The sequence below is a fragment of the Mesoplodon mirus genome, assembly GCF_964341445.2.
Source record: "Mesoplodon mirus genome assembly, chromosome: 5".
In the NCBI taxonomy this organism is placed as follows: domain Eukaryota; kingdom Metazoa; phylum Chordata; class Mammalia; order Artiodactyla; family Ziphiidae; genus Mesoplodon; species Mesoplodon mirus.
This window is the reverse complement of record NC_138980.1, coordinates 89,929,578-89,944,472: the sequence shown is the minus strand read 5'-3', so window position 1 is coordinate 89,944,472 and position 14,895 is coordinate 89,929,578. Positions and strand designations below refer to the sequence as shown.

At 34.0% G+C, this 14,895-nt stretch overlaps 1 protein-coding gene across 2 annotated transcripts in view; it reads right to left on the bottom strand.

Moving 5' to 3' along the window:
* Nucleotides 1-812: 812 nt before the first annotated feature.
* The window catches only part of PGGT1B (protein geranylgeranyltransferase type I subunit beta), a 59,673-nt gene continuing 45,590 nt past the window's right edge, over nt 813-14,895 (bottom strand). For both annotated transcript variants that reach the window (XM_082623467.1, XM_082623468.1), the window contains 3 exons: nt 14,447-14,631; nt 8,564-8,672; nt 813-4,978 (listed from right to left, as the gene is read on the bottom strand). In XM_082623467.1, the coding sequence (XP_082479593.1) occupies nt 4,797-4,978; nt 8,564-8,672; nt 14,447-14,631 (476 nt within the window). In that variant the 3' untranslated portion in view covers nt 813-4,796. The remainder of the gene's footprint in view (nt 4,979-8,563; nt 8,673-14,446; nt 14,632-14,895) is intronic.

Here is a 14,895-nt window from a genome sequence, read left to right as displayed (position 1 = left end):
TCATCTAAATGGAATTGGAGTATGCACTCTTTTGTGTCTGGTGAAGGCTACTGATAGTTGTATGTTAGTTGTATGCAATTGCTACTTTACTAAGTTCTCTTACAGCTTTTCAACAAATTCCATTGTGTTTTCCAGATATAAAATCATATTCAAAAATAGTTTTCCTCTTCCTTTTCAATTCACGTCTTTGTTTTCTTTTGTCTAATCTCATTGACTAAATCCCCCAACACAAAGTTAAATAGTAGAGGAGATAGTGGGCCTTGCTCCTGACTTTAGTATTGACATTAAGATGCTGGCTTTTGGGCAGAGGTACAGTGTCAATGAATTACTCATCAATTTCTACTTATTGAGTATATTTAACATAAATGAGTGTTCAATTTTGTCAAGTGTCTTTTCTGCAAAGATGGAGATAATCATATGGTTTTTCTCCTTAACTCTTTTAATATGATGAATATTAATGGATTGTCTAATAATATTCTTGCATTCCTATAATAAATCCAACTTATTCATGACTTAATATTTTTTGAAAGTGCTGTTGAATTGTTTGCTAATGTACTGTTAACATTTATGTACTGATATATTCATAAGTGAGAGCGGTCTATAATTTTCTCTTTGGTACAAACTTTGTCAGGTTTTAGAAACAATGCTTATCATGTTCACTTTACAAAATGAATTTAGAAGCCTTTTTTGTGTTTTTTGCCCTTTGAGGTTCAAGAGTCACTTTATAGCCCCTGGAATTGTTTAAACAACATTAGGATTATTTAATCATGACAGTTTGGCAGAAATACCCTTGAAACAATCTGGGCCTGATTTGTTTTTTTGTAAAGAGTCCATTTGTTTTGAATTTCTGTATCTACTTCGGTAATCTTGGCAATTGGCATTTTTCTAAGAAAGGTTATTTTCTAATTTATTATATAAAATTACTCAAAGTAGTGTTATAATTTTGAAAAATTTCCTGTTTTATGGTTATTTCTGTCTTGTCATTTAAACTTTTGTGTTTTTGCTTCCTCCCTTTTTTTCTTGAAAAGATTGTCTGGTGGTTTGTCTATCTTGTCTTCCCTCCTTCCCCCTTTTAATTAATCCCTTCCCTCTACTTCCTTTTGGTTTGCTTTTTCCTCCAGTTTTTAAGACTCGATTGTGTAATTCTTAGCTTTTCTCATTTTTATTGATATTGCTCTAAAACTATAAACTTCCTGTCATAATTGCTTTTTTTAAATCAATAAATACTAGGTTTTCATCAGTCTTGTGGTCATGTCCTTCTGTTGTGCTTCCAATGTCTGTGGGGATATTGGGCTGCTTATTCTTTTATTCCTTAAAACAACTTTGAATGGGCTTTGACTATAATCCTTCTCAGGTTTTGGTTTTGGTTTTGGGTGAAATGAGTTTTCCTGTACTTTTAGGAGGAAGGGGTGCCCTAGGACAACTTTTCTTTGCTCTATGGCCCTAAAGTTCCTGTTTCATTTTCACAGAGTGATTTAAAAGATTTTCTATGTCCACATATAATGTTTAGGTATATTGACTTTCCTTCCCAACATTTATCTGGACTCTCTCTTCTCTTTGTCCTATTGTACCTATCCTGTCCAATTTGGATTCTAATTCTAGCTAGGCTTTATCTCATTAGTTTTAAGATGTATACAGGACAGGGCCCAGACTGCTCTAGCACAATCATCAGACCATATCATATTGCTCTAACACTTACCTGCAAATGGGGACCTGTAGAACCCCTCCCAGTTTCAGCTTTTGTTCTCAGACTGGCCCACTGTACTTTCTAGTGAGAAACTGGGGGCAATGCTATAGTTCTATTCTCAAGGCTGTCAGAAACCAGCTGCCTGCCTTTCACTTCCTCCCACACAGATGCTGAAACTATGTTGGTCAGTGGTTTGTCCTTATAAAACTGTATTCTGAAGTTCATGGGGACACCCTGTCATCTAGTTTTGTAGAATAGCTATCCTAGTTACTCTGGATTCAAATGGGGAGATTCAGAAACTACAATGCTGACATCATCTTCCTCGAGTTTAAACTCTGTGGGAACTCTATTACAGAAAAGAGAGGCTTTAAAAACAATTTTATGATGGTTATGACAGAAATTATAATTAGGAATTTATTTCAGGAATTTACTTTATTTACTTAGTACTATGCTAAGTACTTTATATGTATTACCTCATTTGATCTTCAAACAATCTTGTGAGTTAGATTTTCCCCCCTCATTTTATCAAAGGGGAAGTTAGGGTCCAAAATTACACTGGTGAACTGGCAGATCTAGGATTTAAACCCAAGTCATCTGACTCCAGAGCACCTCCTTCCTATACTGACTCTCAAATATTATCAGGCCCAACAGTTTCAAACTATGTACCACTGTCGGCAAAACTTCTATTTGAATTTGAATATTTATAAATAATTATTAAAAGATCTAATTAAAATGCACACATATTATAGGTCAAATCTAAAAGCACTGTAGATGATAAATAGGTTGAATTGTGTTATATGACCTGATGAACCTTGTTTTCACGCATATGCTCAAAATAAGGCCCCTCCTACCATAGTCTAAAAAATACCATACTGGAGTTGGCCATAGAGCATAGGGAACAGAGTTACTGAGACTTCATATTTCCCCTTCTTATTCTATCACCACTGCTAAAGAACCAAGTATATATATGAAATAGTGCTTATAATTTATTTTATTAATACTTTGCTTGTAGGTAACTATTTAGAAAAAGTTGGGAATAGTTTCTCCACAATTCACAATGGGCTGGTATTTTTTTGGTCAATATGCTGCTGTGGAATGTGAACATTCACTGGTCCATAAAGTTTCACAAGGAGGTCTCTCACGAGTATATCAATTAGAATCATATTGTAATATATCATCTTATGCTATTAAATTACACAAGGAGTTAGAAAATATTTAATAGTTTTTTGAAATACTTTGACCTTGGAATTCTCCTTCATACAAATACGGTTACTATTACTAACTTTTTAAGCTTCCAACCACTCATGGCAATTCAGGAAAAAAAAAATGGGGGCTTTTTGAATAGTTCTAAAGCCGTCACATATATGCCATTTGAACTCCTGATGTCTACGAAATGAGTTAGAGACGTAGATGTCATACTTTGTCAGAATTTAAACTGGTACAAACTGGAATAACTCATGGAAGGATGACATCTGTTGTTAGGCTTATTTTATCCCCACCACCAGAAAACTGATTTTATTTCTAATTAAAAAAAAAATTTTTTTTTGACTTTGGCAAATTGAGGTTTAAAACTAAGCATGCCAATAATAAATGAATCATTTCTCCAAGTATATACTAGGTTTCCTTTGGGAAGGACCATTATTTAAGGGTATTTTTTCTCCACTCTAGGAAAGAAATTAAAATAAAAATTTAAATATTATAATACCTAAACAGTGATATTAGTAATTTAGTTTTTATACTGATACTTGTAAAACTAATAATCCAACATTTATTATCACCAAGACTTTAAATGAAACCCAGTCCCTCTGGTGAAGAGATTTCCTTCTCCATTTCAGCACTACTCTCATAACTTTGAACGTCATAGAGCAACAGTGACAGATGTAATTTATTGATAAATTGATTACTAATAAAAATAAGTTTTTATACTAACTCCTTTACAATTAGCTAGGTCATAGAATGAAGAAAACAAAACAAAGAAAAGCAAAACCCCAGTCCTTAACCCCTAAATGGTACATTTCCTTCCCACTTACCTGAAAATACAAAAATATGAATGACCGTGTATGGAGCTACACCATTAACTTTACTTGAGTGGTGCTATTTTTTTTACTTAAATGTTTACTTATTTCAATTGAAAAAATGAGAAAATCATCAGTTTGAAATTAGAGCAGCTAACACACTGGGGCAACAAACTAAAAATAAGAATCCAAATGGCTAAAAATAACTCAGTTATAAAAGTACAAGTATAATTTACAGTATCACATATCTCAGAAAAAGAAACAAAACCATTAAATGGCTTTCCTTCTAGATAAGACTATTTTCTCTGCAGAAAGGAAAAAAAAGCAACTAATGATTTGAGATTAAAATCAAACATAACTGTTATTTACCCCAGCAACATCTAAAATAAATGACCCGCACAGCACAAAACTTCCCCATTCACAATCACATACAGTTATATTACTTGTCCCTCAGTTACATAATAGTCTTCTTAAAACAATCTCCCTTTAGAAAATTATTGTATTAGTTAAGCCTATTCATTCTTGCTATGAAGTTAATTTCATTTGTATAGGCCACAAAAGTTTAATTGGCACATTTTACTTAAGTCAAAATAAGTCTTCTTTTTAAAAATTATGGGATCATATGTTTTCAAAGAATAATCCCAGATACTTAATTCATTAAAGCAATGTTCTACCATCAGCAGTCAAGCTTTTTAAATGATCACTAAGTGTTCACCTGAAGATTATCAATGCTATGTGAACTGTAAACTTCTTTTGAAGATTTGTATTTATGATACAATTTTGTACTGAAGAGCTTTTTAAAAAGATAACCTTCATACATAGAGTTAGTTTGCCTCAGAGAACTTAGAAATACAGTATATAAACATTTAAGAACCACAACAGAGTCCACTGTGGTTCAAACTTGAAACAAAGATTTCCTTGAAACCTAGTACGAAGGTTACTGGCTCAAGACCATATACCAAAGTGACATCAGCACAAGATTCGATTGTAAGACTCTACCTCTTAAAAAAAAGAGCACACTTGGTTATACATGGCTTTTAACCTTGAGCTACAGTTAGGCTACAAATCCCCCCACCCTCCCAATCTAAAGTTAGTCATGTAGAGATGTGTACATTCTCTGAGCACTGTTTAGAGTCCTTGGTTTTCCAGCTCTGATGGAGATCTCGAAGGCGCTCAGAAGTCCGTGTGCTTACGTTCAGGGCAGGATGAACTTTACAAATGCCACTTTCCTCCATTAGTGACAGGCCACAAATTCCAAAGTATGCATGCAAAGCATCTGAAAATAAGGCAGTTTTATCACAACAGGGACTCTTATTTGTACAAAATATTTTAGCTACTTATCAGCCCATCACTACATTAAAAATAAATTGAGAAAAATACTAAATACAGTTTTTGAAATATTTGCTTTCTCAAAGTCTGAAACCCCAAATTTTTAAAAACCAGGTGATCAAAATCAGATAATACATTATTCAAGAAAACATCACTAACAAAGGAGAACAGTTCGTAGCTGAAGAAGTGACATTACCAACATCCTCTGTGATTAAAGAACAAAAAGGAAGAGTACCAGTGATATAAAAGACTTCTCACTCTAATGTGTTTTCCCTTTTGCTTACTATAGAATATGGAAACAAGGAGCTTTATATCATAAATAGAAATTTTTTCTTAAAAGTGAAAATAAACCTCAGAATCTAAGTAGTATTAGCCCTCCCCCCTAAGTTTTACCTCTGACAGTTCCTAAACCATATACGATGACAATACTATGTTAAAGAAGCTTAGGCAAAATAATCCATTCTGGAATGCTGTACCATATTTAATTTCCCTATTTCAGGTAATGTCAGTCATTCTAAAAATATCTGACCTGACAATAAAAACAAACACACATTCTATTTGGTCATAATAATGTGAGTGTTCATACCATAACAATTCTTCTACAGTGGCCTCACTACTGTTTCCCATCTTTCAGGGGGCAGCAACTTTCTTCCATTAAATGGCCACTGAAATCACACGGCTGTTGCTTGCCTGAGAGCCTTAAATGACTTCTGAAAGAGCTCAGAGCTCTGCAGTTATGGGAACGCTACAAAAAGCAGATTTTGTAGCAGTCAAAATTTTTTTCTGTTTTTGAGTTTGTCATCATTTATGGTTTCATGAGCTATTAAAGTTCAAAACATCTTTTGTGTCAAAAGAATTAAAGAGAAAGTTTTACTTACAAAAGTATCATTTACTTTTCAAAAAAGGAATGACAGATAGTTGTGCTCACTCAATGTTATTTGTGAAAAAGTTATTTCACCAATGAAGGTCCATGTTAATCCCCTTTTATGTCTTTTTCAGAGAATACTTAGGTTTCTTCTAACTCATTTTCCTCTAATTTTCAGACCACAAAAAATAAACTTGATTTTTCCTGTACTATTATAGTTTTCTTGCAGTTTTTCTAAAATTAAAAAGCAACATTAAATTTTATTGGATAGAAATAAGGAAACTTTTCTAGGAAAAGAATGCAACAGAAAATACACTCAGAATAAATAAAATAGGATCTTACACTTTCCAGTAATGTAAGAATAATTTTTTTTTCTCAAAAGGATTTTTTGTAAAAGCTAATGAAATAGAAGTTAAATGTTTCAATCCTCAAAAAAAAAAAAAAAAAAACTCTTTGTCTGTAGGTGGTGACGTATTCAAGCACTTTAGATGTTGAAATATATATTTTCCTCATAATAAAACTTCATTCTTTTCATAAGTTTTTCCTATAAATGTATATAAAATCTCTGTGTGTCAAATCTGCTACTAGATTCATTTATTAGAACCAAGAATAAGCTAATTTTAAAAACTCTTACTAAAATGATTTTTATAACAGCTCTGGGAACAGATCTTTTCCACATAAATTCAATTTATCATACAAAGACTTCCTATGCTCTGTAATGTACAGGATCTGAAGACATTGTAACATATCTATAAAAAACATTACATCCAAGTATTTACTCAAATGTTAAACTTAACAACTGATCTCTCTAGAAAAAAGCTCCAAGAATTTTCTTTTAAAAAAGCTATTGTAAAAAATCAAAATGTATCTCAATATGTTTATATAACAAATGCTTTTCAAGAGACTGTCATTTCCCTGTTCACATTATTTGTTAAAACAGTGCATTATTTTTTAAAATAGTACCATGTACTGATTGAAAACAATGGAATCAATACCAAAAGAATTGTTTTCTTGAGGCACTTTTCAAACATATTTATAGCTATGTGTTATAGATACCAAAATTTAAAAATATTATTTTGCTTTCGAAATTAAAAGCATTATACATTTTTTTAAAAAGAAGCATAAAAATACACGTAAATATGGATCTCAGGAAATATTCCTGCTCACTTCAGGTAAAAAAACATGATTCCATGAGCCCCTTATTTGTATTTCGATTCAGGTACATATTCTGACCATAACAGTTTTATGACAAGAGAGGAGGTGAAGAGGTTCTAGACTAATAATAAAAACCATGATACTACTGCAATGCTGCAAAAACAATCATTCCTTGAATCTAGTGTCATATATTTATAGCTAATACTTGGTCAATTTGCTTATCAAAAGTGTCAGTGTTCTGACTTATTTTTAACAAAGTCTTGAATTGAGTTTTTTGGAAGCTATAAATAGATTCATTTTGCTGGAGGTGAAACCTAAGGGGGAAGGGCAAGCAGCTTGGAGAATGATGCTAGCGGTGGGAGAGGAGCCAAATTCTGGGAGGGTCTTGTGTGCCCTGCCAACTGACTCTGAGTGCTAAGAAAGTTTTTGAACAATTTTAACAGACTTAACAGAAGAGTTTAGATTAGAGGTTCTCTTTTCCATCAGAGATCCCTTTGGGAGTCTGAAAAGAGCTTTGGCCCCTTTCCTCTCATTTAAGCAAATGTACATACACACACACAGAAGTGTCACTAGGAGGGGCACTGGACTAGAGGAAGACTGCTAAGACATTTGCAGAATCCTAAGCCTGAACTTGGGCCTAGTCCACCAAAGTTTTGGGGCAGGGCAGAGCATGGAGATGATAAGCTGTGTTGGCAGGCTAGGCCTGAGGGGTCTGTAGATGGCATCCATGTAGTTACTGACTTTATTATATTAGAGCATGCAGCTTAGACTATGGCCTGTCTAGGTTTGGAAAATAGCAGAATTATCCACATATTTTGAAGAAATGTCATTATTTCTGAAGAACCCTTTTAAAAGTACTTATGAAATACAAGAATCCTCTGTTCTTCACATCTATGCCTTTCCTGAGCTGGGAAAGCATGGAATACTGTATTGTCTGAATCTATTTGGTTCTTGAGTTTTAGAGAGTGAATGGTTTGAGAGTTCATATAGCAAAACTATTCCTCTAAAAAAATAACCTGAATCTGCCAAAATTCAGAGAATAAGAGTATGGACAGTGAGGGACACCTGTATTCAGGATTTGAGATTTCTGATTTAATGACTTATGAAAAGGGTAAGAACTAGATCCCTTTTGGATTTAAGAGTAATTTATTCTGCAGAGCTCAAGTGATAGCTAGTAATCCTAAAGATTTTGGATGAACCAATTCTATTTTGGACAGGGACCATTCAGACCATCTGCCTTACTGCCCGCAACAAAATGAAACACTGCTAAGTGAAATATATGGAAAAAAGGGCAAACTATACCAATACATCTTGATAATCAAATCCTTCCTTTACACCCCAAATCTACTGTAAACTTAAACAATTTACCTTTTTAAAAACATTATTTAAAGTAAGTTTACAACTGTGCCTATATTTTCTATCATATGCCCTTTCTGACAAAGATGCTTGAAGATCTACTCAAAAAATAAACAAAACAAAAGTTGCTCTGGATTTATACAAAAAATAAATTACCTGGATGACTATCTGGCCACTTGGCAAATCCCCCTACGAGGCGGTCTTGAGTTGATAAGATATAATTTCTATTTTTCTCGAAGTTAGTATACTGGAAAATTTTCAGAAGCTGAAATGACATGACAAATATAAATTCATTGACATAAAACTTTCATATTGACCTTTGGCTCAATTTTCAGATATATGTAATTTAAATATGCTTTTCTCTAATTAAGTAAGGCTCTCGGAGCAAGCCTAGGGGGCTTGAGCATTTAAAATTCTCAACCACATTAACTTTTTAAAATCATCTTATCAAATATACTCTCCTTTTCTTGACCCACTCACTATTTCCTTCTTTTGAACCATACCTAACTGACTTCTCTGCATCACATTTAGCTACATTCAAAACACAACTTCCCAGTATGTTCAACTTCATCAGTTATTTTTAAAAGGGCAATTTTATTAACCTATATTCTAACTCTTATGACAGGCTTTTGAACTATTAGTTACAAATTGCTGGTAATGAAAACTAAAAATATTTCAAAAAAGAGCAACAGAAATTATTAACCACGTGCTAGAGACAGTTTTGTTTGAGAATAGTAAAAAATTAAAGCTCTCTAATTAGGAAAGATACAAGGTGAGACAAATACAATTTTAGCATAAAAAATTATGTAGCTTAAAGATTTAGGACATGTATTTGTCCTTTCTCTGAAGATCCCATTCAATAGAAAAAAATAAAGGATTGTCAAACTGTGAAGAGAACAGGGTCAGGGGGTGGTGAGCAGTAGATAAGAAAGTTCAAGAAGTGTCACAAAGCAGCTGAAAGTGTGTCAATAAATCAGAGAGCCACGAAAGGTATTAATGATTAATAAAGAAGCATTATTTCTCAAAAAGAGAAAACCAATAATAAGGTTATGGTACAAATAAGAAACCAACTTATTCATTCATTTGGTTTAATTAATAGAATATAAGCAGAGACTCTTTAGACTCCTGATGCTAGAAGCATTTTTCATCAAGTGGCACATAGGTCATTACATAGAAAGAAGGAACAATAATCTTAACACTGTACTTGGTTTAGCAATAAAAAATATTTATACAGACCTAATATGTGATTACTGGTTTTCAAATTTTAAAATCAACCTACAGGCAAAGCATAAAATATTTGATCATTGTTACTGAACAAAATATGAATGTTACCTAAGTTGACGTTGTAAAAGTAAAGGTAAACTGAAAGGTTTAGAAGGGAGAGGAAGAGAGATGGTTCAGAACTAAAAAAAATATATACCAGTAACGATTTGCTGGAAAAAGGGGAGGCCAAATCTTCATTTTTCATAGTTGGAATATGTTTTCATAGCTGGGATAATGCCTTAAAGGTGTTAAGTCAAGAAATCAGCATATCTAAAGTTATTATTTAAAGTTATCCATAAGAATTAAAATTTTTAAAAAGGTTTAAAAGTAGTTGCCTTTAGAAAGTTGTCAAAGACCACCAAGGTCATATCATAAAGACTCAAGAAACAACCTGAAGGAGCTCCTACTGGCTAAAGATGGGACAATTTGAGCATTAAAAAGAATAATGTAATAGACTAAAATGGATAAAATATATTAAAATCTATGAGTTCACAGTGATACTCAAAGGGTAAAAAAGAAAACCCCTAAAACCCAGTTATTTTATTGGAAAACTTTAGAGGATGCTAGGGAACCAACTCACTGACTGAATGAACATTATTAAAATTAAGAGAAAGAATCATCTGCCTTTCTCTGTACAACCATACCTTAAGTTAAAGTGAAATTTCTTTATAAAAGAATCCTAGTTAATAAATTTAGAGGGAATGATAGAATATCACCATTTAGCAACCTCCAATGACATAATGGACCTAAGTAATGATCCTCAACGGCTGCTAAAACCATTCTGTAAGAAGATGATGAAGGCTTTTATACATCAGCAACAAACAATCCAAAAGAAAACTAAGAAAGCAATTCCACTCATAAGAGCTTCCAAAAGAATTTAAATACTTAGGAATAAACCTATCTAAGCAGGTGAAAGATCTGCATGCAAAAAACTACAAAACACTGGTGAAAGATTAAAGATCTAAATAAATGGATAAACATTCCATCATCATTGATAGGAAGACCTGACATTGTTAAGATGTCAACACTACTCAAAGCAATCTACAGTTTCAATGTAAACTCTATCAAAATTTCAACAGCCTTTTTCCTAAGAAATGGTAAAGCCAATCCTTAAATTCACATGAAATTGCAAGGGGCCCTGAAGAGCAAAACAATCTTTAAAAAGAAAAATGTCAAGGACTCATACTTCCTGATGTTGAAACTTACTACAAAGCTACAGTAATTAAAACAGTAAGGACCAATTGAAGAGAATGGAGAGCCCAGAAATAAACAGATGATTTTCAACAAAGGTGCCAAGACCATTTAATGGGTAAAGAACTGTCTTTACAACAAATGGCATTGGGAAAGCTGGATATCCACATGTAAAAGGATGAAGCTGAAGCTCTTGCTTTATACCATATACAAAAATCAACTCAAAGTGGATCAAAGACCTACGCTCAAGAACTAAAACTATAAAACTGTTGGAATAAAACATCGGGGAAAATCTTCATAACATTGGATTTGGCAATGATTTCATGGAATAACAACCAAAAGCATGGGCAACAAAAGAAAAAAATAGATAAACTGGACATTTCTCCAAAGAAGATACACCGGATGGCCAATAAGCACATCAAAAGATGCTCGATATCACTAATCATTAGGGAAATGCAAATCAAAACCACAATGAGGTGTCACCGCATAGCCATTAGGATGGTATTATAAAAAAAAAAAAACAGAAAAAAACAAGTATTGGTGAGAATGTAGAGAAATTGGAAACCTTATACATTACTAGTGGGAATGTAAAATGGTGCACCCACTGTGAAAAATAGTTTGGTGGTTTCTCAAAAAGTTGAACACATAATTACCATGTAATACACCGATTCCACTCCTAGGTAATTATCCAGAAACAGATATTTATTTTACACCAGTGCTCACTGCCACCATATTTACAATAGCCAAAAGGTGAAAACAATCCAAGTGTCCATCAACAGATGAACAGAAAAACAAAATGTGGTATATACATACAACAGGTATATTTATTCAACCATAAGAAGGAACGAAATTTTGATATATGTGACAATATGGATGGAGTTTGAGAAATATAAGCCAGACACAGGACACAGTAGATTATATGATTCTACTTATATGATGTACCTAGAATAAGTAAATTCACAGAGACAAAAAGTAGAATAGAGGTTAGCGGGGGCTGGAGGGATGGGAGAATGGGGAGTTGCTGTTTAATGAGCACAGTTTATGTTTAGGATGATGAAAATGTTTGGGGTATGGACAGTGGTAATGGTTACACAACACTGTGATTTGTACACTTATAGTTAAACTTTATTACATTACGTATATTTTAACACCATAAAAAAAAGTGAACAAAGAAGGCTGATGGGGAACTTTATAATGGATGAATCAGTTTTGACAACTCTGGAGCCCTTTGATCAAAAGGAGAGACAGCCAGAGATTATATTATATGCCTCTTGATGTGATGCAATAGGAAATATATATCATCCTGACTTGATATTTAATGATAAGGAATTATGGCTGATTTCTTAGAAGTGATATTACAGTTCCATTTTTTAAAAAGCTATTTTTGTTTAGCGATTATACTGAAAAATTTCCAGGTAATATAAAAAATGGTATCTGGGATTTGCTTTAAAATACTAGTCAGTGAGGGTGAGGGAAGTGGATAGGTATATGGATGAATGAAGGCTGGCTTTGGGATGAAAACTGTTGAGACTGGTTGATGAACATATTAAGGGTTCATTATATACTGTTCTCTCTTCTTTTGAGTATGTTTGAAATTTTTCATAATTAAAAAAATTAAAATGGTGCACCTGAGGAATGGCACTAGAAGTGAGAAGAGAGACAGAGGCTACTGCCTTCATTTTAAATTGTTCAATTTTCCCAATTCATTTCAACCACATGTATGAATTTTGTTTAAGAGAAAAAATTAGGATATCAGAGTAAGTCCCCACATACGAACCTTTAAGTTGTGAACATTCAAAGATGTGAACGTTCCTTCACATGTCCAATCGCGTTAAGTCAGTTCACGAGTCTGGCGTACACTGTCACATGCGTGCATCCTCTACAAGTGGCTGTGCTTTTTGTGTACTCTACTGTACAGTACTGTATACAGTACAGTAGTACAGTATCTTTATTTCAAGCTAGATCTGCAAGAGGACGACTTCATTGAATTCCTTCCTGTGCAACATGAGTTTACTAATGAAGACCTGATGGAACTGGAGGCCCAGAGAAAGGATGAAGAGAGACAAGAGGAAGAAGTAGTAACTGAAGAACTGAAGAGATTCAAGACACAGGAAATGGCAAGGGGATTTTCTTTGTTTGAGGAGGCACTGTTAGTTTTTGAGGCACAGGACCCGAATGTAGAACGGTACATGAAGGTTGCAGCAGCCGTTCAGGATGCAATCCAGTGCTAGCGTGTCATCTATGACGAGAAAACAAGAGCTAGTACTCAGACATCACTGGATCGTTTTTTCAAGAGGGTAGATAGAACTGAATCCAGCAAGGAACCAGAACCTGTGCCATCCACGTCAGGCGTGAGTGAAATTGCAGCTGCCCTCCATCTCCTGTTGCTGACCAGCCTTCAGCTCTACCATCTCCCACCTCCTCTCCCTCCTCCAGTCAGTAACTCTTCTTACCTGTTCACTCGATGCCAGCCCTGTATGCCAGCTGCGGTACTGCACTATTGTACTTTTCAAAGTACTATACTGTAGGATTAAAAATGTTTTACTTTTTGTGTTTGTTTTTTACATATTATTTGTGTGAAAAGTATTATAAACCTATTACAGTACAGTACTATACAGCCGATTGTGTTAGTTGGGTACCTAGGCTAACTCTGTTAGACTTACGAACAAACTGGACTTATGAACGCACTCTTGGAACGCAACTTGTTCATATGCAGGGGACTTACTGTGTATACATGATGAACATAGACTTTTGTTAGATTCCTGAATATCAGGCCTAGATGATACGTTTTAAAGGCAAAAAAGGCAATTTTAAGGTATTGAAAACTTGTAGGTATGCAATGGCTAATAAGCTATGTATTTAGGCACATCAAGAGGTAGTAGAGATGGGGAAAATGTATGAACATATTAATCAATACATTTCAGAAGGCTTACACAAATAAATTAATACAAAATAGAAAACCTTAGATGGTTTTTAAAGGAATGACCCATGGTTTATCTTTTAAGATTATATTTTCCCATAAACCCTTTACTGGTATGTTCAGACAGATCTCCCCACTAGACAGACCACCGATCAGTTTCAGGTACAAGTTTTTTATGACATTACACTTACTTTCTTACATAGGTTCTGGGACACTAGAGCTTTATAAGAATAGAAATTTCTAAGTAGTACAACAGATAACTGAATTCTGTGGAAAAACCATAGAGACTAGCTTTGCCAGAGCAACAGGAAAAACCTTTTGCCCTAAACCTAACAATATTTTTTTTTTGTTTTGTTTTGTTTTGTTTTTGCGGTATGCGGGCCTCTCACTGTTGTGGCCTCCCCCGCTGCGGAGCACAGGCTCCGGATGCGCAGGCCCAGCGGCCATGGCCCACGGGCCCAGCCGCTCCGCGGCACATGGGATCCTCCCAGACCGGGGCACGAACCCGCATCCCCTGCATTGGCAGGCGGACTCCCAACCACTGCGCCACCAGGGAGGCCCCTAAACCTAACAATATTTAATGAACATTACAAAGACCAAACCCTTTAAGCACAGTTTTTTATTAACAAAGAGTAAAGGTTTCTCATTTTTATTATTTCTCTTACCTTTAGAGTTGCTCCCACCCAAAAAGAATAACAGGTGTCAACAGGCTTATTAGGTCTTCCATGATAACCATTTTGTTGTCTCATTATACACCACCTCTTTATCCTGTTCAATTCTTTTTCTGAAAAAACTTCTTCTAGTTTACCCATCAGGCACAGTGATGCAATGCCACAAAAAGTTGATCCTCCTGTTAATTAAAACCACACAATACTTTAAACTTATTAGATGTCTAGGAAAATAATATGACATGATTGAAGAAAAAAAGGGTTAAATAACTCCAGAAAATAGTGAAATAAAAGTAAAATTAAAAGACAATTAATTTTACTTTTATTTCACTATTTTATTTACCTTTATTTCTATTTAAAATAGAAAACTATTTAAAATAACCACTAAGCACTGGAGTCTTCAATATGAACTTGATGAAATAGAAAAAAATTTAAAATAACTTAAA